The following is a 22,416-nucleotide window of genomic DNA, read 5'->3' as shown; positions in this document are numbered from 1 at the left end:
TTTCTTTGTTTTAAGTAGTATGCTACAAGATTGTAAGGTTACAATGTATAGTTGCACACCACACCCTCCTTGAAAACCTTTAGAGAGAGACAGTTGTTACAGGTCTCACCTTGTTTGCACTGCACATTTATCTCTTATGTAAGTTCCACGAACTGTGAAGATACAGTTTTCTGATTCTTAGACCTCTTAATAAGGGCCCCTTATTGTTTGAGACTGTTGGGGTCATTTACCTAGCCAGGCTCCTTTTCTGCACTCAGATAATCAGTCGCCACTGTTGATAAGTTGCTGACATAAGAGGTAAACACGACAGGAGAGGCTGGACAGACTGGTACGATGACATATTTTCCTAGAGAAAGAAATTCCTAGGCACTCTGGACTAAAAGTTGGGCTTCAGTTTGATGTCACAAAACTCCCCAAGACTTTGTATTAAGTTTCTCGCATTCCTAGAGTAAAGGCTGTAAGAGAGAGGACTGTTGACTTTCAGAACTGCATGGAAAAGAGGCCAAGAGTAGCCTTTTGAAGAGTATCTGGGCATTTTCTTTCTTTTTTTTTTTTTTTTAATTTCTTTATTGGGGAATTAATGTTTTACATTCAACAGTAAATACAATAGTTTGTACATGCATAACATTCCCCAGTTTCCCATAGAACAATACAACCCCCACTAGGTCCTCTGTCATCCTTCCCACCCCAGAGTCTTTTACTTTGGTGCAATACGCCAATTCCAGTTCAGGTTCTACTTGTGTTTTTTTGTGTGTTTTTTTCTGATCTTGTTTTTCAACTTCGGCCTGAGAGTGAGATCATCTCATATTCATCCTTCTGTTTCTGACTTATTTCACTTCACATGAATTTTTCAAGGTCCATCCAAGATCGGCTGAAAACGGTGAAGTCACCATTTTTTATAGCTGAGTAGTATTCCATTGTGTATATAGACCACAACTTGCTCAGCCACTCATCTGTTGTTGGACACCTGGGTTGCTTCCAGGTTTTGGCTATTACAAATTGTGCTGCGAAGAATATATGTATACACAGATCTTTTTGGATGGATGTGTTGGGTTCCTTAGGATATATCCCCAGGAGAGGAATTGCAGGGTCATACGGTAGGTCCATTTCTAGCCTTCTGAGAGTTCTCCAGACTGTTCTCCACAGAGGTTGGACCAATTGACATTCCCACCAGCAGTGCAGGAGGGTTCCCACACCCTCTCCAGCACTTGCTGCTGTTACCTTTTCTGATGTATGACATTCTCACAGGAGAGAAGTGATATCTCATTGTTGTCTTTATTTGCATTTCTCTGACAATCAGAGACTTGGAGCATTTTTTCATGTGTTTCTCAGCCTTTTGGATCTCTTCTGTGGTGAATATTCTGTCCATGTCCTCCCCCCATTTTTGGATGGGGTTATTTGTTGTCTTGTTGTTGAGTCTGGCAAGCTCTTTATATACGTTGGTTATTAAACTCTTGTCTGATATATGGCATGTAAAGATCTTCTCCCATTCTGTGAGGGGTCTCTTGGTTTGGGTAGTGGTTTCTTTAGCTGTGCAGAAGCTTTTTAATTTGATGTAGTCCCATAGGTTTATACTTGCCTTAGTCCTCTTTGTAATTGGATTCTTTTCATTGAAGATGTCTTTAAAATGTATGCGGAAAAGAGTTCTGCCAATATTTTCCTCTAAGTATCTGATAGTTTCTGGTCTAACATCCAAGTCCTTGATGCACTTGGAATTGACTTTTGTATTTGGTGAAATACAGTGGTTCCGTTTCATTCTTCTGCATGTTTCAACCCATTGTTTCCAACACCATTTGTCGAAGAGACTCTGCTTTCCCCATGTAATAGTCTGGGCCCCTTTGTCAAAGATTAGATGTCCATAGGGGTGGGGGCATTTTCTAACAGAGGGACAGTGAGAAGGGACAGACCGACTGAGGCTCCTGCATCTACACAGGACTTTTACCTGTAAGCTGTCACCGTGAGTGCCTAAACACTCACTCTAGTGGAATCATCTCTTCAGACCCTTGGAGCTTCTCTTTGGAAAGTACCTGTCTGGCTGTTGGGTCCAGCAGGTGAATCAGTTCAGTTCTATTTATAATATTCATTTACTTATTATTAGATAGAGACAGAGATAAATTGAGAGAGGGAGAGAGACAGCTGCAGCCCTGCTTCACCACTCGTGAAGCTTTCCCCCTGCAGATGGGGACTGGGGTCTTGAACCTGGGTCCTTGTGCACTGTAATGTGTGCACTTAACCAGGTGCACCATCGCCTGGCCCCAATCTTTTTAAATTTATAATATTGATATTTATTTGTCAATTCAGTTCTGCATCCTGGTTTATGGCAAACCCTAGAAATTTGAAGATGATCTAAATGTAATCTTTGTTCTGCAGAGCTGGGAGGAGGTAGGCAGAGAGGGATGGGAAATAGATCTACATGTATATAAAGTAGGCTGAGGAGACAGCATAGTAGTTATGCAAAAGACTCCTGCCTGAAGCTCTGAGGTCCCAGGTTCAATCCCCAGCACTACTATCAACCAGAGCAGAGCAGTGCTCTGGTGTCTCTCCCTCCTGCCCCCCATATCTCTCTCATTAAAATATCATATATCTTGAAGTAAACACTGTTTGCCTTTGTAGCCCCATCAAAGAAGCATAGTAGAAGTTTGACGGAGGAGAGAGAGAGATGAAAGATCCTAAACGCCTAGACATAATAACTTGAGGTGTGAATATGAATATTAGGATGCCAGGATAGGGACATGTGTGCCGAGCACAAGTCCGGCTATGACTGGAGCGCCCCTCTGTGAGGGCCGTTGGAGCCGCGTGGTGGGGAGGGGCAGGCCCTTAGTTCCTCCAGCACACAACGTCGCTCCGGCACACGTGTTGCCAGAGATTGAACTCAGAACCTCATTCTTGAGGCTCCAGCACTTCATCTTCATGCCAGCTCCTGAAATGATGGGATTGGTTTGTTTTAAATAATTTATTTATTCATGAAGAAGATAGGAGGAGGAGAGAGAGAAAGAACCAGACATCACTATGGTATATATGCTGCCGGGGATTGAACTCAGGACCTCACACTTGAGAGTCCAAGGCTTTATCCACTTTGCCACCTCCTGGACCACCTGGGATTGTTTTGGAATGGGAAAGACTTGAATTAATTAAACTGTGATTGGAAGGAGCTTTGTGGTGGGGATTTGTGAAAGTACACACACTCTGAGAGGTGGCTCAGATGAGCCCAGAGTAGGGGAGCCTAGCTGAGCAGTCTTTCGTAGGCAGTGGGGTGTCTGGCGTACCTGCTAAATTGACCTGAACCCTTGCTGCAGTGGAGGACAGAGAGGGAACGGCTGGAGAGACATTTGGAAGGTGGGGAGAGAGGAGAGCATGGGCTTAGTGCCCCATGACTAGCACAGAACTAGCCCGAGTAAGTGCTGACTGCGGCCTGGAGTTTCTGAAGAGAAACAGCAGGCAGGGAGGCTGCGACAATGGCAAGTTCTCTCAGTTATTGTCAGAGTAGAAAGTTCTTCGTGTTTTTTTATTTTTTATATAAATATTTATTTTCCCTTTTGTTGCCTTTGTTTTATTGTTGTAGTTGTTGTTATTGATGTCATCGTTGTTAGACAGGACAGAGAGAAATGGAGAGAGGAAGGGAAGACAGAAAGAGGGAGAGAAAGACAGACACCTGCAGACCTGGTTCTCTGCCAGTGAAGCGACTCCCCTGCAGGTGCGGAACTGGGACCCTTAAGCCGGTCCTTGCGCTTCGCGCCACTTGGGCTTAACTCGCTGCGCTTCCACCCGACTCCCCGTGTGTTTTGCTTTTTTAAGTTTGGAAACTACCAGAAGTCACTTGGAGCCAAGATGCTAGTATTGTTGAGTTAGTGGGTGGTCAGGCTGGAAAACTACTTTTTCTGGGTTAGAGTCAAAAGAACAAGGTGTGACTTATATAATGAGATTTTCTGGGGGGTAGACCACAGAAATTTGTAAACTGAAAGAACTTCCATTCTTTTTTTATATTATTATCGTTATTATTATTATTATTATTATTACTACTGCTACCAAAGTTATCGCTGGGGTTAGGTGTCTACATGACAAATCCATCACTCCCAATAACCATTTCTTTCCTTTTGTTCTCAGTTTTTTTTTTAATTTGTTTAAGACAGAAATAGAGAGAGGAGAGGGAGATAGGGAGAGAAACAGACATCTGCAAACCTGCTTCAGAGAGAGAGAGAGAAAGAGGAAGGTAGATGGCATAATGGTTCTGCAAATAGACTCTCACGCCTGAGGCTCCAAAGTCCCAGGTTCAGTCCCCTGCACCACCATAAGCCAGAGCTGAACAGTGCTCTGGTTAAAAAAGAGAGAGAGAAGGGGCCAGGTGGTAGCTCAGCGAGTTAAGCGCACATGACACAAAGCACAAGGACTGGGTAAGGCTCCTGATTCCCCATCTGCTGGGAGGTCACTTCACAGGCGGTGAAGCAGGTCTGCAGGTGTCTGTCTTTCTCCCCCTCTCTGTCTTGCCCTCCTCTCTCCAGTTCTCTCTGTTCTATCCAACAACAATGACATCAGGAACAACAACAACAATAACAGTAACAACAATGATAAACAACAAGGGTAACAAAAGGGAAAAAATAGCCTCCAGGAGCAGTGGATTGTAGTGCAGGCACCAAGCCCCAGAGATAACCCTGGAGGCAAAAAAAAGAGAGAGAGAGAGAGAGAGAGAGCATTGAAGCGTCACTCTGGCATATGTGATGCCAGCACTGAGCCTCATTCTTGTAAGGGCAGCCTGGATCCATTATACCACCTCCCAGCTCACTCTCAGAAATTGCTGGGTTTTTTTTTTTAGGAGCTAGGTGGCGGTGGACCTGGTCAAGTGCTCACATTACAGTGCACAAGGACCCAGGTTCAAGCTCCTGGTCCCCACCTGCAGGGGGAAAACTTCACGACTGGTGAAGCAGGGCTGCAAGTGTCTGTCTCTTTCCCTCTCTATCTCCCCATCCCTCTCAATTTCTCACTGTCTCTAATAGTAAAAAATATTTTCAAATATATAAAAATATTGGGAGTTGGGTGGTAGTGTAGCAGGTTAAGTGCACGTGGCGTGAAGCACAAGGACTAGCGTAAGGATCCCGGTTCGAGCCCCCGGCTCCCCACCTGCAGGGGAGTCACTTCAGAAGCAGTGAAGCAGGTCTGCAGGTGTCTGTCTTTCCCTCCCCTTCTCTGTCTACCCCTCCTCTCTCCATTTCTCTCTGTCTTATCCAACAACGACGACATCAATAACAACAATAAAAACTACAACAACAACAAAAATATATAAAAATATTTTACTTTAGGGAGTCGGGCAGTAGCGCAGCGGGTTAAGCACAGGTGGCGCAAAGCAGAAGGACCAGCATAAGGATCCCGGTTCGAACCCGGCTCCCCACCTGCAGGGGAGTCGCTTCACAGGCGGTGAAGCAGGTCTGCAGGTGTCTGTCTTTCTCTCCCCCTCTCTGTCTTCCCCTCCTCTCTCCATTTCTCTCTGTCCTCTCCAACAATGACAACAACAATAATAACTACAACAATAAAACAACAAGGGCAATAAAAGGGAGTAAATAAATAAAATAAATATTAAAAAAATATATTTTACTTGAATGAGAAAGAACTACAGAAAGAAAGATGCAGAGAGGGGATGGTACAGACGTGGTGTTGCCAAGGACTAAACCTGGGACCTCAGAGCCCCAAGTTTGAAAAGTCTGTATAGTCATTATGGGTTTCCCTGGCTAGGAAGATTCAGTTGGAAGTCTGTGATCATGAAAACCTCTGTCACTAACTCAATGTCTCTAGCTGTCCAGATCCCACTCTTTTTTTTTTTTTTGCCTCCAGGGTTATCACTGGGGCTCGGTGCCTGCACTACGAATCCACTGCTCCTGGAGGCCATCTTCCCCTTTTGTTGCCCTTGTTTATTGTTGTTGTTGTTATTAGTATTGTTATTGTTGTCGTTGTTGGATAGGACAGAGAGAAATGGAGAGAGGGGGAGAGAAAGACAGATACCTGCAGACCTGCTTCACCGCCTGTGAAGCGACTCCCCTGCAGGTAGGAAGCCAGGGGCTCCAACCGGGATCTTTACACCGTTCCCTGCACTCTGCGCCACCTGCACTTAACCCGCTGCGCCACCGCCCAACTACCAGGTTAAGGTTTTTGTTTTTGTTTTTGTTTTTCCCTCCAGGGTTATTGCTGGGCTCAGTGCCTGCACCATGAATCCACCGCTCCTGGAGGCCATTTTTCCCCCTTTTTTGTTGCCCTAGTTGTTGCAGCCTCGTTGTGGTTATTATTGCCATTGTTGACATTGCTTTGTTGTTGGATAGGACAGAGAGAAATGGAGAGAGGAGGGGAAGACAGAGAGGGGGAGAGAAAGACAGACACCTGCAGACCCGCTTCACCGCCTGTGAAGTGACTCCACTGCAGGTGGGGAGCCGGGGGCTCGAACCGGGATCCTTCCGCCGGTCCCTGCGCTTTGCACCACGTGCGCTTAACCCACTGCGCCACCGCCCGACCCCCCAGGTTGAGGTTTTTAAGGCCTCCTGCCAGCTTATTTAATTCCCCTCAGGAGCATTTGGACTCCCCTAGAATGCCACCAAGCACTCTTGAAGTGCCCGGAGCTGCCCGTTCTATTCATGGCCTGTGAGACAGGGCTGGTGACTGCCCGAGGCAGCAGAGCTACCCAGAGAGAACAGAGTGTGTGTGTGTGTGGAAGCTGGCGCCAGTCAGACTTGGGTGCTCATCTCAGAGGGCACTGTGGGTGTTGACTGGGGGCAGCTGTAGACGAAGAGAGACTGGTGCTGAAGAAAGAAACCTTTTGGGGGCCAGGCGGTGGCACAGCGGGTTAAGCGCATGTGGCACAAAGCGCAAGGACCAGCATAAGGATCCCAGTTGGAGCCTCCAGCTCCCCACCTGCAGGGGAGTCGCTTCACAGGCGGTGAAGCAGGTCTGCAGGTGTCTGTCTCTCTCTGTCTTCCCCTCCTCTCTCCATTTCTTTCTGTCCTATCCAACAATGGCGACAATAATAACCACAACAATGATTAAAAAAAAAAAAACAGCAAGAGCAACAAAAGAGAATAAATAAAAATATATATAAATTGAAAAAAAAAGAAAGAAACCTTTTCTGTTTCTTGGTCTCGGTGCAGTTAGCAAAGGCTGGCGATTCTAGGAAGAGGCAGATTTTGTTTCAGTAGAAAAAGGGGAAAGAAGAACAACTAGAACTATTTGTAACCTTTAAATATTTATTTTTAGTTATCATTTATGTGAGAGTTTCACATGGAGCAGAAAGGAGCGAGGTAGGGCAGACACCACTCTGTATATGCAGTGCCAGGGAGCGAACTGAGAGCCTCGGCTACAAAAGTCTGATGCCCTGCCTGCCAAGCCATTACGCTGGCCGTGAACCATTTTCTTATAATGCAATTGGGGTTGGGGTGGCAGGCGGTAGCACAGCGGGTTAAGCGCACATGGCACAAAGAGCGTAAGGATCCCAGTTCGAGCCCCCGGCTCCCCACCTGCAGGGGGTTCGCTTCGCAGGGGGGTCGCTTCACAGGCAGTGAAGCAGGTCTGCAGGTGTCTGTCTTTCCCCCTCTCTGTCTTCCCCGCCTCTATCCATTTCTCTGTCCTATCCAACAACAATGACAGCAATAACAACAATAATAACAACAACAATGGTAAACAATAAGGACAACAAAAGGGGGGAAAGTAGCCTCTAGGAGCAGTGGATTTGTAGTGCAGGCACCGAGTTCCAGTGATAACCCTGGAGGCAAAAAAGAAAAAAATGGAATGAGGGATCCAGGTGTCACACCCGGTAGAGTGCACACATTACCATGCACAAGGATCCAAGTTTGAACCCTCACTCCCCACCTGCACGAGAGAAGCTTCACGAATGGTGAAACATGTAAGAGGAGGCGGGGAATGGCTACCAAGAGTTGTGGATTCATCATTCCTGCACCGAGCCCCCTCAATAATCCTGGTGGCTGTGGAACAAAGTGGAATGAGACTTGCTTGGAGGTCATGAGTTCACTGCCCTTCAGGACCTGAGCAGAGGCAGGATCAGTGCTAACACAGATCCCGTGGAGGGGCGCTGTGCCCTAGAAGAGCAATGGCCTGATTCTTTCAATATGAGAATTAGTAAGTCATCTTTTTGTGTTTAAATATCAGTTATTGATTGGGAAAGGAAACCAGAGCATCAAACTCAGGGCCTCATGCTTGAGAGTCCCACCTCCCAGGCCTGTTAACTTGGTCTAATTCTACGTAGCATGCAGCCCTGTCCCCTTGCCCCTGCTGCTTTGGGTCTCTGAACCTCTTGGTTTTATGTGCAGGTGAAGATGCCTCCAGGTGTCGGGGCTGTGGGGACCAGATCACCTCAAGCCAGAGGTGGTACAGGACCGCCTGGCACCGTTCTTGCTTCCGGTAAGTGACTATCCTCATGTCTTTGCCAGTGGACTGCGGACCAGACACTTGGTCATGTTCTGGAAGACAGTAAAGCAGGTCTCTGGCTTTGAAAGTTTAGTTTCAGTGATGGGGAAGGGGCAGGTACAGGTGTTCCAAGGAAGGACACATGAATTAGGGCAGCCCCTTCTAGAGCCAGAAGGAAGTGAGAGAGACACCCCGCGCGCGCAAGGTGCACTTAGAGGTGGAGTGGGATACGGGAGGAACCCTCTCCCAGGTGCTCCCAGCACCCCCCTTCACTTTACAGGTGAGGAGCTGCACTTCTCACCACCGCACTGCTGACTCAGAGCCGCCTCTCTGGTTTTCCGCTTTTTGCCGACAACTTCTAGGTTATTGTTTGGAGGAAGCCCAGTTTCTTATAACACAGACATCACCATTTTTATTATTGTTATTATTAGCCAGGACTGTCTCTTTTTAATATTTACTCATTTATTTTTGATACAAAAAGAAACAGGGAAGGGGGAGACAGAGAGCAAGAAAGACACCTGCAGCACTGCTTCACTGCTTGCAAAGCTTTCCCATTCATTGCAGGTGGGGACTACAGGCTTGAGCCTGGGTCCTTGCTCAACCAGACATGCCTCCACCCGGCCCCTATAACAGATTTTTTTTCCTTTTTTTTTTTTTTTTTTTTATAACCAGAGCACTATTCAGCTCTAGCTTATGGTGTTGCGGGGGACTGAATCTGAGACTTTGGAGCCAGCCTCAGGCATGAGAGTCGCTTTGCATAAATACCATTATGCTATCTACCCCAGCTCTGACACAGATTTTCTTTTTTTCTTTTCCTTTCTTTATTAGAGGATTACAGTAGAATACAATGTTTGTGCACGTGTAACATTTCCACATAACAATACAACCCCCACTAGGTTCCCCTCAGCCATCCTGTTCCAGGACCTGAACCCCCACTCCCACCCAGAGTCTTTTCCTTTGGTGAAGTCCAAATTCTGCTTCTCCTGACACAGATTTTCAGTCAGATTTGTTCCTGTTGTTTGAGGCTAGTTTCTTCCTCAGGAAAATTTAGATAGTAACCTGTGCATAGATTGACTCGGGCGGAGTGGAGTCATCTATGCCAAGGCCTCCTATATGGTAAGCGCTCAGCAGCTAGGAGGGTTGAGCTTATCTGTGTGCTTCCCCAAAGCGCAAGACACTGCGGCCTGCAGTCACTCTCACTGGAGGCTGGAGAGGCCCGAGCGGCCCCAGGTCTCAAGTAGTGGCGTGGTGCTGACATGTGAGGGTGAGACAGCTGTAGGCGGGCCCTGGGTGCTGGGGACTCCACCACCTACACTCGCTCTTGCTGCAGAGTACCCCCAGTGCTGACCCCAGTCCTTCGACTGGCCTTTAAGCACTTGTCTCTACTAGGGACTGTGTGGTGTTGGGCTGGACAGCTCTGGCCTCTGGAGGTGTTGGAGAGAAACCAGCATTTTTCTGACCTTTAAGTTCTAACTCACAACTCTCCAGTCTTTTCTGTGCCTCAGAGTGCCTCGGTTCTGCCTCCAGTTGCCTTGGGGAGAGTTTCTAAGCCGTTTCTAAGCCGTGTAGTAGGTTCTTAGAAGAGCTGCAGGGCTGCAAGAGGTGACAGGGAGGCCTTGGGCACCCAGGACTGTAGCTCTTCGGTTCTGCGGCCAAGACGGCCAGCAGTGTCAGCACCTCTGACTTCATAGGCCAGGCTTGCTCTGGCGTCCACCTGTGTGTTTATGTTTACTGTACTTGACCGTTTGTGTAGCAGTACAGGGCACGACAAACTGACCTCTGGAAGTTTTTAAAATTTATTTTATTTTTATGAGAGAGATACAAAAAGACAGAGAGAAACACCAGAGCCCTGCTCTGCTCTGGCTTACGGTGGTGCTGGGGATTGAACCTGAGACTTCAGAGCCTCAGGCAGGAAAGTCTTGCCGAACCATGGTGCTGTCTCCCCAGCTCAGCCTTTGTTATTTCTGCATTCTTCTAGAACCGAAAAGCTTCATCTCCTGTTTGATATGAGAAAAGAACACCAAAAAGTTACACAGGCCGTGAATGACAAAGAATCGGCCTTCGTGAGGGCCGGGCGGGGGCGCGGCGGGGTAAGCGCATGTGGCGCAAAGCGCAAGGACCGGCATAAGGATCCCGGTTCGAGCCCCCGGCTCCCCACCTGCAGGAGGGTCGCTTCGCAATCGGTGAAGCAGGTCTGCAGGTGTCTGTCTTTCTCCCCTCCTCTCTTGATTTCTCGTTGTCCTATCCAACAACGACAACAACAATAATAACTACAACAACAATAAAACAACAAAGGCAACAAAAGGGGGAGAGCAAATTAAAAAAAAAAAAAAGAATTGGCCTTTGTACCAAGGTACCAGGGTCTTGGTCATCTAGGTCTGGTCAGTCAGATGCTTGCTTGCTAGAGCTGTGAGGGTGGGGGGTAATTGGAAGGCATATTGGGTTGGTAGATGAGACTCTGGTTTCAAACCCTAGCTTTGCCAGTTATTAACTGGCCATAGGAGATTTCCCCCAAGGCTGATGGAGAGGATAAATATGAATAGCCAGCGCCGAGGCGTCATCGGTAACTGTCATGTTACCATGCACACATCTGTATTCTCTTACTGAGCATTGACTGGTCATGTGGTGTGAGGCCCGGCATTCGGGTTACCTTTGAACTCCCCTGGGACACTTAGACCAGAGCTCATGCCTGTGGGGGAGGTAGAGCACGTAGGTTTCTTTTTTTTATTATTATTATTTTATTTATTTATTGGGTAGACACAGCCAGAAATTGAGACGGTAGGGGAGATAGAGAGGGAGAGAGAAAGAGAGACACCTGCAGTACTGCTTCACCACTTGTAAAGCTTTCCCCCTGTAGGTGGAGACTGGGGCTTGAACCTAGGTCCTTGAGCACTTCAATATATGTGCTCAACCAGGTGCGCCACCACCCGGTCTCCCTGAGCACGTAGGTTTCATCTGTCTTTATTCTGGCCGGCTCTTCGGAAGGAGCTAGAGAGGCTCCTGGCTCCTGAGCTTCCCCAGGCAAACTGGTTGCAAGGAGTCCTCAGAAGGAACCTTGTATTTTGCTCTGAGGAGTCTGGCTGCTTGGAACCAATCTGACTTTTGTCCAGATTGGAAGATCAAGAGATCTGGGAAGACCTGGACTTGCACGACCCCCACAAGTAGTGGGTTGTGAGGCATCAGCCTCCTTGGTCTGTTTTGGTTTTGTTGGTTTGTTTAGCTTAGTTATTATTAGTCATTGCTGCTTAGTTCTGGCTTCTGGTGGTGCTGGGGATTGAACCTGGCACCACAGAGCCTCCTGCATGAAAGTATTTTACTCACCACCTGCAAGTGGTGAAGCGGTGCTGCAGGTGTCTCTCTTTGTCTCTCCCTCTCCCCTCTCCCCCTCTCAGTTTTTCTGTCTCTATCCAATAAACAAGTAAATACTTCTTAAAGTCTCTTGCATAGCCACTGTGTTATCTCCCTGCCCCTGGATGGTCAGCTCCTCTGTGAGTCTCTGCCAGGCTCAGAGTGACTGGAAGCCGGGCCTCCCTCCCCCATGCTTGCCAGAGAAATCCCCTCTCCATGGCTCCCTCCCAGCCTTGCTCTACCCAGCCAGCCAGCCGCTTCAGTAAAGGAAGTGACCTGCTCCCCTCCCCCACCTTTGTTTTCCTAGTGGCAGGGTGGGACTGGATATTGAATGGCCCGAGCCCTCCTCTCACGCCACCCCAGCCCCCCATCTGCAGCCACATCCGTAATCCTGCCTCCCAGCCTTCCGCCAGATTCTCAGGTGCCCAGGACAATAAGCAGCCCTTAAGCCTGGAAGCGGGAACTGCAGGGGGAGGGGCGCGGGCTGAGGCAGCTCCGGGAAGCAGCCGTCTGTCGCTGTCTGTGATCCCGGTGGTACAGTGGGGCACCTGCTAGGGACCCCTCTCATCTCTGGACACGCGCCTGTCCAGCCTCTCCAGTAGACGGGGTTGGGCTCTAACTCCTGCTGGTTTCCTTTGAGGCGTGCTCTTGGTTCTAGAAATGTTTCGGGCTGCTTCCCTCGCATTGGGAGAGGCCAGGAAAGCATCTGGAATGCACATCGTTTTAGCTGAGCTTGCAGTGTGACCTGTGCACAGTGACTGGCCTTCTGCAGCGTTGCCAAGCCAAAGAACCCTGACCGGTCTGTTGACAGTTGTCCCTTCACCCTCCTCAGAGGGGCAGCCACGGGCCCTACCTGGGGCTCTGCTACTTGGCCTTGCTTCCCTGCGGTCATGAGGTGAGAGCCCACCATTCTTAGAACTCCTGGGAACTGCACAGGGGCTCCTTGCTCAGGAGCGTGGACACAGGCTGAGCGTCTAATGCCTCTGCTCTGGGGAAGGCGCAGTGCAGATAGAAAACCAAACCGGCGTCACTCTGTCTGACAAACAGACGTTTCCGCTAAGCCTGGATTCCAGGAAAAGTCGGGTGAGGCGATCACACATATGATGACCAGAGACTGGTGCCATGGCCGCTGACAACAGAGCCCTTTCTGCGGGAGAGCCCAATTCTTTCCCACACTCTGTGCTTCCTCTGACCAGGCGTGCTGGCATCCTGGTTCCAGAGACGGGGCTGTGCTGACTGTGTACTTTCCACCAGACCTTTAGTGCTGACTGTTCCACGCACATTCATCCTATTTAACTCTTAGAATGGCCCCAGTACATGTCCTCTCTGGGTCTTGTTTATTTTTATTTTACTACAGTTTTATTTTCATGAGAGAGATGGGGGGAGAGGGAGTGTGAGAACCAGAGCACTGTTCAGCTCTGGTTCCTGGTGGTGCAGGGCATTGAAAATGGGACCTCAGAGCCTCAGTCTCTGCAGAGCCACTATGTTGTCTCCTCGGCCCCTATTCATTTATTTTCCTAGCCGCTGGGGTCATTGCTGGGGCGCAGTGCCTACGTGACAAACCTGCTGCTCTTTCCTTTGGGGGGGAGAGAGAGAAAGACTTGCAGTCCTGCTTTACCATTCCTGAAGCTTCCCTGCAGGTGCCAGCTGGAGGCTTGAACCCTGGTCCTTTTGTGTGGTAATATGTGCACTCCACCGAGTGCACTTACTCCCCCCACCCCCATACATGTCTTGTCTTAGGGAAATGGGCCTCCTTTCTCAGATTCGAGCTGAGCTAGGATCTGCTTCCTTGCTTATAGGACAATGTGCATGCCAGCAGCTCCCCAGTAGTGGAGGAGTGAACACGCATGCACGCACGCGTGCACACACACCGCCTGCCACGCCCCGGGGTGGGGGTGTCTGACACACTGAAGAGTGTCCTTCAGGGGCTTGGTGAACGCCACTGTCACATCATTGTTGGTGGGTCCTGCTTGGGAGTCCGTAGAGCAACGCTGCCACCTGCTGTTGCGCTGTTGGCGCTGCTGCCCACGCTGTCCCGGGCCGTTGGTTCTCCTTCGCTGGTTGGTCTAGTTTGTCTCTAAGGAAGCAGCTGGCTCTTGGGGATAGGACATGGTGGGTGGCCTGCCTGACATAGCAAGGGGAGGACAAACACCTGGAAGAAAGAAAAGGGATTCGATTTTTTCTTTTCCTTCTTTCTCTCTTTCTTTTTCTTTTTCTTTTTTACCAGAGCATTGATCAGCTCTGGTTTATGGTGGTGCAGGGGATTGAACCTGGGACTTTGGAGCCTCAGGCACAGCAGTCTGTTTGCATAACCATTGTGTTAGCTACCCCCTGAGGATTCGATTTTATTGATTCTTGAGAGTTCATGCTCTTTGCCTGGGACACCTCCTTGCCCTGTTTTCACCCAGTTAGCACTTTACCTGGATTTCGCAGATAAATCGCTATAAAACAGGTCATGTCTGGGAGTCAGGTGGTAGCGCAGCGGGTTAATTGCGGGTGGTACAAAGCGCAAGGACAGGCCTCAGGATCTCCGTTCAAGCCCTCGGCTCCCCACCTGCAGGGGAGTCACTTCACAGGCGGTGAAGCAGGTCTGCAGGTGTCTGTCTTTCTCTCCCTCTTTCTGTCTTCCCCTCCTCTCTCCATTTCTCTCTGTCCTGTCCAACAACAATGACATCAACAACAACAATAATAACTACAACAACAACCTGGGTCCTTGAGCACTTTAATGTGTGTGCTCAACCTCTACCACCATCCAGTCCCCATAGATCTCTCCTTTGAAGTTTTGTTTTGTTTTGTTTTTGGCGTATGGCTTTTACTTCACATTTATTTGTATGATCCTTTCTTTAACAACAGCCTAAGACCTCTGACATCTGTGACACTATGTGGGCAGGGACTACACAGCATATCATTCCAGGGGAAGGGACACTGAATGAAATTCCAGAGGCAGGCAGGAGCTATGATGCAAATCAGGCCTTTCCCTGCCCTTCCTTCCCCCACATCTGCTCATAGCAGCTGCGCGGCCGCAGTTACTGTAAAGGGCAGAGAAGTGGCTCCAGATGCTGAGCTGTTTTGGAAACTCGCCTGCATGTGTCAAGATGAGATGTTAAAAGCTCTGTCATGTGCCCTAGAGGGGCCGGAAAAGTGGCCCTCGGAGTCCCCTGCTGCAGCAGGTCTCGATATTTCTGCCCATACAGTCCAGCCAGGAACAACACAGGAACTAGAGTGAAGACTGAGTCCAGGGGCCGGGTGGTGGTGCATCTGGTTGATTGCACGTACCATCATGCCAGGGAGCCAGGTTCAAGCCCCTGGTCCCCACCTACAGAGAGATCTCCCTCTCTATCTTCCCCTTCCCTCTCAGTTTTTGCTTGTGTCTAGCAAACAAACAAGTAAATAAAGGAATGCATCCAGCCACTCTAACTCAAACTCAATACAGATTGCCCTGAAATCTGAAAAAATCTATCAGGATTGTAATTTTGTTGACTTTGGAAATCTCTGAGGATACCCACTAAGTGCAGTGTAGAGAAAGATGGCCTAGTTCCACAGAATCGATTCATGAGGGCACTGTGGGGACAGGGTAGGTAGGTTAGTGAGCAGTGCTCCAGGAACTAAGACACAGAAATTGCTTGCTGCTGGTGTCCGCATCAGTAGTTGGTAAAGCTGCCGCGTGTGAGGAGAGCATTGCCCTGGGGTCCTGGAGAGCCAGCGCGCTTGGGTTCGAATGCTCGTCTTGCTGTTTATTGCCTCACCTGTGGGCCAGTGACTTCCCCTTCCTGAGCTTTCACTCCCTGCCGCCGCCTCCTGAGTGTTCGGGTGGATGTGGGTGCATAGGGCTCCCCCAGCGCACGCCCTGCTGCAGATGCCAGGGAGACAGAAATCAGGGCTGAAGAGCGTGGGCTCTGTGACTGCTGCTCATTTAACCAGCTGGATCACTTCCTTCTTTACTGCCGCCAGGCTCAGCACTAGGGCTCAGTGTGCACTGGGACTTCCGCTCTTGACGGCCGTATTTGGTGGCGGTGGTGTTGCTGTTGTTGTTGAATTATTTGTCAGGACAGAGAGAAATACAAAGAAGTTGTGGAGAGAGGGAGAGGAAGAGACACACCTGCAGCACTACTTCACCACTCGTGAAGCCTCCTCCTCTGCAGGCAGGCTGGAGCCTGAGTCCTAACACATGGTAATGTGTGAGCTTTACCCAGTGCGCCACCACCTGGCCCCAGGGGATGATTTTGCCCATTTAAAAACATATGAGGGCGGGGGGTAGATAGCATAATGGTTATGCAATGAGACTCTCATGCCTGAGCCTCCAAAGCCCCAGGTTCAATCCCCTGCACCACCATAAGCCAGAGCTGAGCTCTGGTAGAAGGAGGAGGAGGAGGAGGAGGAGGAGGAGGAGGAGGAGGAGGAGGAGGAGGAGGAGGAGGAGGAAAAAAAACTTGTATGATGATGAGTGTCCAGCAGTGAGACAGAATGAAACATCAGTGTGGCAGCTCTCATCTGGTCCCTGGATAGTGGTTGTTTTTGTTTTTATTCCCTTTCGTTGCCTTTGTTGTTTTTTATTGTTGTAGTTATTATTATTGTTGTTCTTTTTTTTTGCCTCCAGGGTTATTGCTGGGATTCAGTGCCTGCACTACGAATCCACCGCTCCTGGAGGCCATTTCCCCCCTTTTTGTTGACCTTGTTGTTGTAGCCTTGTTGTGGTTATTATTGTTATTGTTGATGTCCTTCATTGCTGGACAGGACAGAGAGAAATGGAGAGAGGAGGGGAAGACAGAGAGGGAGAGAGAAAGACAGACACCTGCAGACCTGCTTCACCGCCTGTGAAGCGACTCCCCTGCAGGTGGGGAGCCGGGGCTGGAACCGGGATCCCTATGCCGGTCCCTGTGCTTTGCGCCACGTGCACTTAGCCCGCTGCGCTACCGCCCGACCCCCCTGGATAGTGTTTTTTGACTGGTGGAGTTAAGTCACTGCCTCCATAGTAAACTCTCTCTGGGCCACTTGCTCCCAGAGCAGCTTCCTTCAGCTCTGGCTCGTGCTAGTGTGTGTGTCTGGAGGTGGCGCCTGCACAGGCTTCCCATCCCGGGTCAGCTTCTAAGTGCTCAGTGGGGTTGACAGGTGGTGAGACAGAGCCATCAGACTGTGTCTGCTCCTCTCCGAGTGCTAGGAAGTCCCGTCTCTAAACCAGAAAGTCCCAAAACAAAGCCTGTATTGGGCTCATTGACCAGGGTGATGCCACGTCGGTGAGGTCTCTCGGTGGTCACCCAGCCAACCTCCCTTTGTCTTCCCACAGCTGCCCTCCTCATTGGCCCGTTAGTGGCCCCCTCCTCAAGTGGAAGCCTGGAGAGCTGTTTAAAGGCTGGCCTCAGTCACGCAGCACCTGTTGTTAGCCCTGCCCTGCCAGACCGGGGCTCGTGGCCTGGCGTTGGTTGAGGACTTGTCGAGCAAGGGGTCCTGAGCTTTTTTTTCCGGGTAGAGCCAGGAGCAGTGTGTCCGTGAACACAGCATCTGATTTGCTTTACTGGGACTTCCTGTCTGCATGATTCTGTGGCTCTCAGTGGGCTTTTTTTTAAGTCTTTTTTGTTTATATGTTTTTATTTATTTATTTTTTTGTTTTTTATTTTAATTTATGATAGAGACAGAGAGAAGCAGGGAGAGAGGCAGGAAAGAGAGACACCTGCAACCGGCTCCACTGTGAAGCCTCTCCCCTGCAGATGGGGACTGGGGGTGAACTCAGGTCCTTTTACTTTTTTTAAGATAGAGGATGAAAGGCAGAAGAGGTAACACAGTACTACTTCTTCGCTCACGAAGCTTTTCCTCTGCGTGGTGGTCCTATGTGGTGGCCAGGGACTGAAGCCCAGGTCCTTACACTCTACTGGGTAAACTCCTTCCTGGCCCCTCAACTCTATTTGTTTTTAAAAGATTTAGGGCAGGGACAAGGAGGTGGTGCCCCCCCATAGGGCACACAAGCTACCATGTGCAGGAACCCAAGTTGAAGCCCCTGGCCCCCACTTCACACCCTCACACCCCCACCAGGTCCTTGAACAGGGAGTGGGGGGATGGAGAAGGACTGCGGCCCTCCGGCTCACATTCCTAGACACCAACTTACTGCGCCTGGCCCGGGGACAGCAGGGCTGTGTGAACGTCAGGAGGAGTTATGCTCACGGCCCGGCTCCCTGCGGCGGCCCGTCCTGCCTCCCGTCTGTACTCTGTCCATCAGATGGAAATCAGAGGCTGCAGTTGGAAGATCATTTGCTAGTTCTAGACTGAATTTGCTTTCCCCTTCTTGCCTGATCAGATCACAGGAGGACATAATAGATTTTTGGTGAGAAAAAGTCAGCTCTGTGACTGGGAGAGAGAGAAGGCCGAACAGGAAGCCCTTTTGGGCTCCTGAGTTTGGCTCCCCACTTCCACTGTGCCACCACTTTCTCTGTGGCTCTTATGTGGCCCCCACACTGGGATTCTGATCCCCTCAGGAGCTTCCAATTCAATGTGACCCAAGGAATGCAGGGAGGTCTCTGCAGCCCGTGGTGTGGACACTGTGTGGAGAACTCACCAAGGTCCAGACAGAGGCATCGACTTGTTGAAGCTGTGTATCTCGCCTTTATGGCAGGAACAATAGTCCTAATGATATTAGCAGCTAACATTTATCAAACCTAAATGTGTTCCAGACTCCGTGCCAAGGGCGTATGTGGAGCACGTTGTCATACTCAGACCCAGACAGTCTGGCTGTGGGCCCAGGCAGGGTTCCAGCACAGCAGTGGTAGTGCTCAGTGCAGGCAGCCTGGGTTCAAATCCTGGCTTCACCTATCCCCCTTTAAAGATCTCTTTTGGTTAAGCACACATGGCGTGAAAGAAGGACCGGAGTAAGGATCCTGGTTTGAGCCCCCGACTCCCCACCTGCAGGGGGGGTAGCTTCACAAGCGGTGAAAATGGTCTGCAGGTGTCTGTCTTTCTTTTCCCCCCTCTGTCTTCCCCTCCTCTCTCCATTTCTCTCTGTCCTATCCAACAATGACGACATCAATAGCAACAACAATAATAATAGCTACAACAATGATAAAACAACAAGGGCAACAAAAAGGGACAAAAATGGCCTCCAGGAGCAGTGGATTCATGGTGCAGGCACCGAGCCCAGCAGTAACTCTTGCGATAGGGCCCTTGCAGAGAGGGCCCGGGGACTTGAACGCTGGTTCTTGAGCACAGTGCACTCAAGTGGGTGCGTCATTACCTGGCCCTATAAAGGTTGGTTGGTTTCTTACCTGTGCACTGCTCAGCTCTGGCTTATGGCGGTACGGGGGATAGAACCAGAGATTTGGGAGCTTCAGGCAGGAGACTCTGTTTGCATAACCATTATACTATCTCTCCGGTGCCCTCCCTTTTTTTAAGATTTGTTTATTTCATATTAGACGGACTGAAGGAGTGTTTCATCCTAGAACACCATTCTGGTACAGGTGGCACCAAGGTGGAACCAGGACCCCAAGGCGCACCGGCTGAGCTACCTTCCCCGGGCCCTGGTTTCCACACCGGCTGAGCTACCTTCCCCGGGCCCTGGTTTCCACACCGGCTGAGCTACCTTCCCCGGGCCCTGGTTCTCACACCGGCTGAGCTACCTTCCCCGGGCCCTGGTTTCCACACCGGCTGAGCTACCTTCCCCGGGCCCTGGTTCTCACACCGGCTGAGCTACCTTCCCCGGGCCCTGGTTTCCACACCGGCTGAGCTACCTTCCCCGGGCCCTGGTTCTCACACCGGCTGAGCTACCTTCCCCGGGCCCTGGTTTCCACACACTATCACTCAACTTTTGTTATTTCTTTTTTTTTTTTTAATATTTTTATTTTTTATTGGCTAGAAAGAAATTGAGAGGATGGAGAGAAAGAGACAGAGACACCTGCAGCCCTGCATCACTACTCGTGAAGCTTTCCCCCTGCAGGTGGGGACCAGGGGCTTGAACCTGGGTCCTTGTGCGCTGTAATGTGTGTGCTTAACCAGGTGCACCACCGCCTGGTCCCACAACTTTTGTTATTTCTAAAATTGATTTTGTGCAGGAAAGACGTGCACTGTTGGGGGGTCAGATCCCGGGTACTGGGCTTGCGAAGCATGTCGCCTACGTGCTGCGCCACCCCTGGCCAGCCCTCACACTTTCTTCTGGTCGGAGGAACAACAGGTAATTTTGTGGTGCATGAAAGTTACGTTTCAATGCCATAAATGAGGTTTTACCGGAACACAGATTCATGTGTTATGTTTTACATAAGGGCCCTTTCCACTGCTGTGACTGAATTGACTACTCAGTAAGCCCTACAAAACCTAAAGTGCTTCCTCTCTGACCCTTTCCAGAAAGGTCCCAACCCTGCTCTAGAATCATACTTGCTGCATTTGAAACCCAGTTCCACCATCCTTCAGAACATCTCCCCCTTCCTGCAGGGCGCTCAGGACCCAGGGCTGTGAGCGCTTACCGAGCGCCACCAGGGCGCAAAGCTGATGTTCTCCCGTGCACGCGCACAGCAGTGAAGGGGGCTCCTCCTCGCACCGCCACCACTTCTGCCACAGGCTCTGCCGTGGCTCCAGAAAGAGACACGCCAGCTGTAGACATATGGGGGGGGGGCGTGTGCATGGTGGCTCCAGAAAGAGACGCGCCAGCTGTAGACATGGGGGGCGTGTGCGTGGTGGCTCCAGAAGGAGACACGCCAGCTGTAGACATGGGGGGCGTGTGCGTGGTGGCTCCAGAAAGAGACACGCCAGCTGTAGACATGGGGGGGTGCGTGTGCTTGGTGGCTCCAGAAAGATGTGACAGCTGTAGACATGGGGGGGGGGCGTGTGCTTGGTGGCTCCAGAAAGAGACGTGACAGCTGTAGACATGGGGGAGGGGCATGTGCATGGTGGCTCCAGAAAGAGACGCGCCAGCTGTAGACATGGGGGGCGTGTGCGTGGTGGCTCCAGAAAGAGACGCGCCAGCTGCAGACATGGGGAGTCGTGTGCATGGTAGGAGAGCTGGCTCACTCCTCAGTCCGGCAGTGAAGTCTGGCTATACCTCGCTTCTCAGGCAGCCCGTCTTGTCTCTTCCCTTCCCTCCCCTCCCCTTCCCTTCCCTTTTCTTAACAATTTTATTTATTAATTTGGACTCTAGTGTGTGTGATGTGGGGCTGAACTCAGGACCTCATGCTTGAGTGTCTAGCACTCTAACCACCTCCTGGGCTGCACCGGCAATCTTGTTTCTCTCAGGTGGGGTGGTCCAAGGGTGTTTCTGAGGTGGGTTCTGGTCATCTCCACAGATCTCCAGGTCTTGTCCTCCATCACATTCCATTCTTCAGCCAGAGAATCCTGGTCATCAGTAGTGGACTCAGTGGAAGAGGCGCCACTGCCCACACTGACCGCGGGGCATTCTGGGAAGAAGGGAGTGAGATGGGCAGGCGGTGGCCCATCGCTGCAGCTCTCCTTCCAGAGAGACGTCGCTCCATCAAGGGGTGGAAGGAGCTCCAGCCCTGTAGTCGACACCCCAGCCCTGCCACTGACTGGCTTTTTGGCCTTGGGTAAATGACCTTAATCCCTCTGCATCATCTTCTCCTGCAGAGACCTGGAGAAACCTAGACTTTGTTCCTGGTTCCCAGGCAGCTCTGCCCAGGTCCCGTGGGTTCACTCTTGGGCTGACCCCAGACCAAGCAGAGGGCAGGCTAAATGCCACCAGCCGGGCTCAGGGGCCCCTCGGGGGTGTGGTCTGTCCTCGGAACTGCTGTTCTGTGCTTTGCCCGACCTCCAGAGTCATTGTCCTCTGACCAACAGCTCAGATGGGGACACCCAGGGACAGGCGCTCACCTCTCCCACCCGGAGCCCTGAGCACGACACCGCTCAGCTGGTCCTGCTTATTGTCTGCGCTCTGCCGCAGCCTCCCTTCAGCCCGGCTCCACCCCTTGCCTGCAAGGTCTGTTTCCTAATGGCGCTCCAACCACACACCTCGGTTCCGCAAGGAGCCCCTCCTCTTCCTCCCTCCCTCCCCGCTCAGGGGTGGGACCGAGGGGAAGGCTAACTTGACAGCAGCGTTTCTTTCTCAGCTAGTCGCCGGCCCTGCCCGAGAATGCCTGTGTGTGTGTAGCCTGTGCAGAGAGGAGGTTCCCCCAGACCCAGCGGGCTGAGCACTGAGCGGGGCCCTCCCAGCATGAGCTCCTGCGGGGATCTGCCCGGGGGCCGGCGGTCCGCAGTGCTGCTCCTCCCGCCCCTGCTCCGGAGGGAGAGGTGAGGCCAGCCTCGAGCCGAGGTGAGCAGAGGTGCGGAGGGGCCTGTCATGGTGGCCGACTTCAGGCCCGGGCTGCAGCTGCACGGGCGTGCTCAGCTGGTGCAGGGAGAAGATGGGGAGTTACTTGTCCTTCCCGGCTTACTTCACCGCCAGAGACCCTTTTCGGTGAGTTCGCTGAGTCCCGTCCCCATCTCTCTCCGGCCCCCAGTCCTGAGGGGAGGGCAGGGCCTCCCTGCATCTGCTAGCAGCCAGGACCTCACTTGCCCTCCGATGCCGGCATCAGACTGCAGAGGCCGCGGCAGAAGCAGCTCCTCTCTTGTGGGGTCAGTGTGGAACAGACTAGGCCCAGCAGGAAGGTCTTGGGGGGGCTGCCTCCTCCTTCCCACACACGCCTGGAAGAGCCTCCACAGCGTGCCGCTCGTGTCCAGCCCTGTGTTACAGCTTCCGGGTCGGGA

The 22,416-nt window shown here is 51.0% G+C and overlaps 1 protein-coding gene across 3 annotated transcripts in view; it reads left to right on the top strand.

The window, feature by feature from the left end:
- LIMK2 (LIM domain kinase 2) overlaps positions 1-22,416 on the top strand; it is a 75,286-nt gene that overhangs the window by 23,194 nt on the left and 29,676 nt on the right. For 2 of the 3 annotated variants that reach the window (XM_060192729.1, XM_007529250.3), the window contains one exon: positions 8,301-8,391. Coding sequence is in view for 2 of the 3 variants with exons in the window: in XM_007529250.3 (XP_007529312.2) it covers positions 8,301-8,391 (91 nt within the window). In the remaining variant the exon portion in view is untranslated. Of the gene's footprint in view, positions 1-8,300; positions 8,392-21,728; positions 22,127-22,416 lie in introns of those variants that run through there. The other variant, XM_007529251.3, reaches the window with a different exon arrangement.

This window comes from Erinaceus europaeus, chromosome 6 (genome assembly GCF_950295315.1).
Source record: "Erinaceus europaeus chromosome 6, mEriEur2.1, whole genome shotgun sequence".
Classification (NCBI taxonomy): domain Eukaryota; kingdom Metazoa; phylum Chordata; class Mammalia; order Eulipotyphla; family Erinaceidae; genus Erinaceus; species Erinaceus europaeus.
Note: the sequence above shows the minus strand (reverse complement) of the source record. Positions and strands in the feature narration are given on the sequence as shown.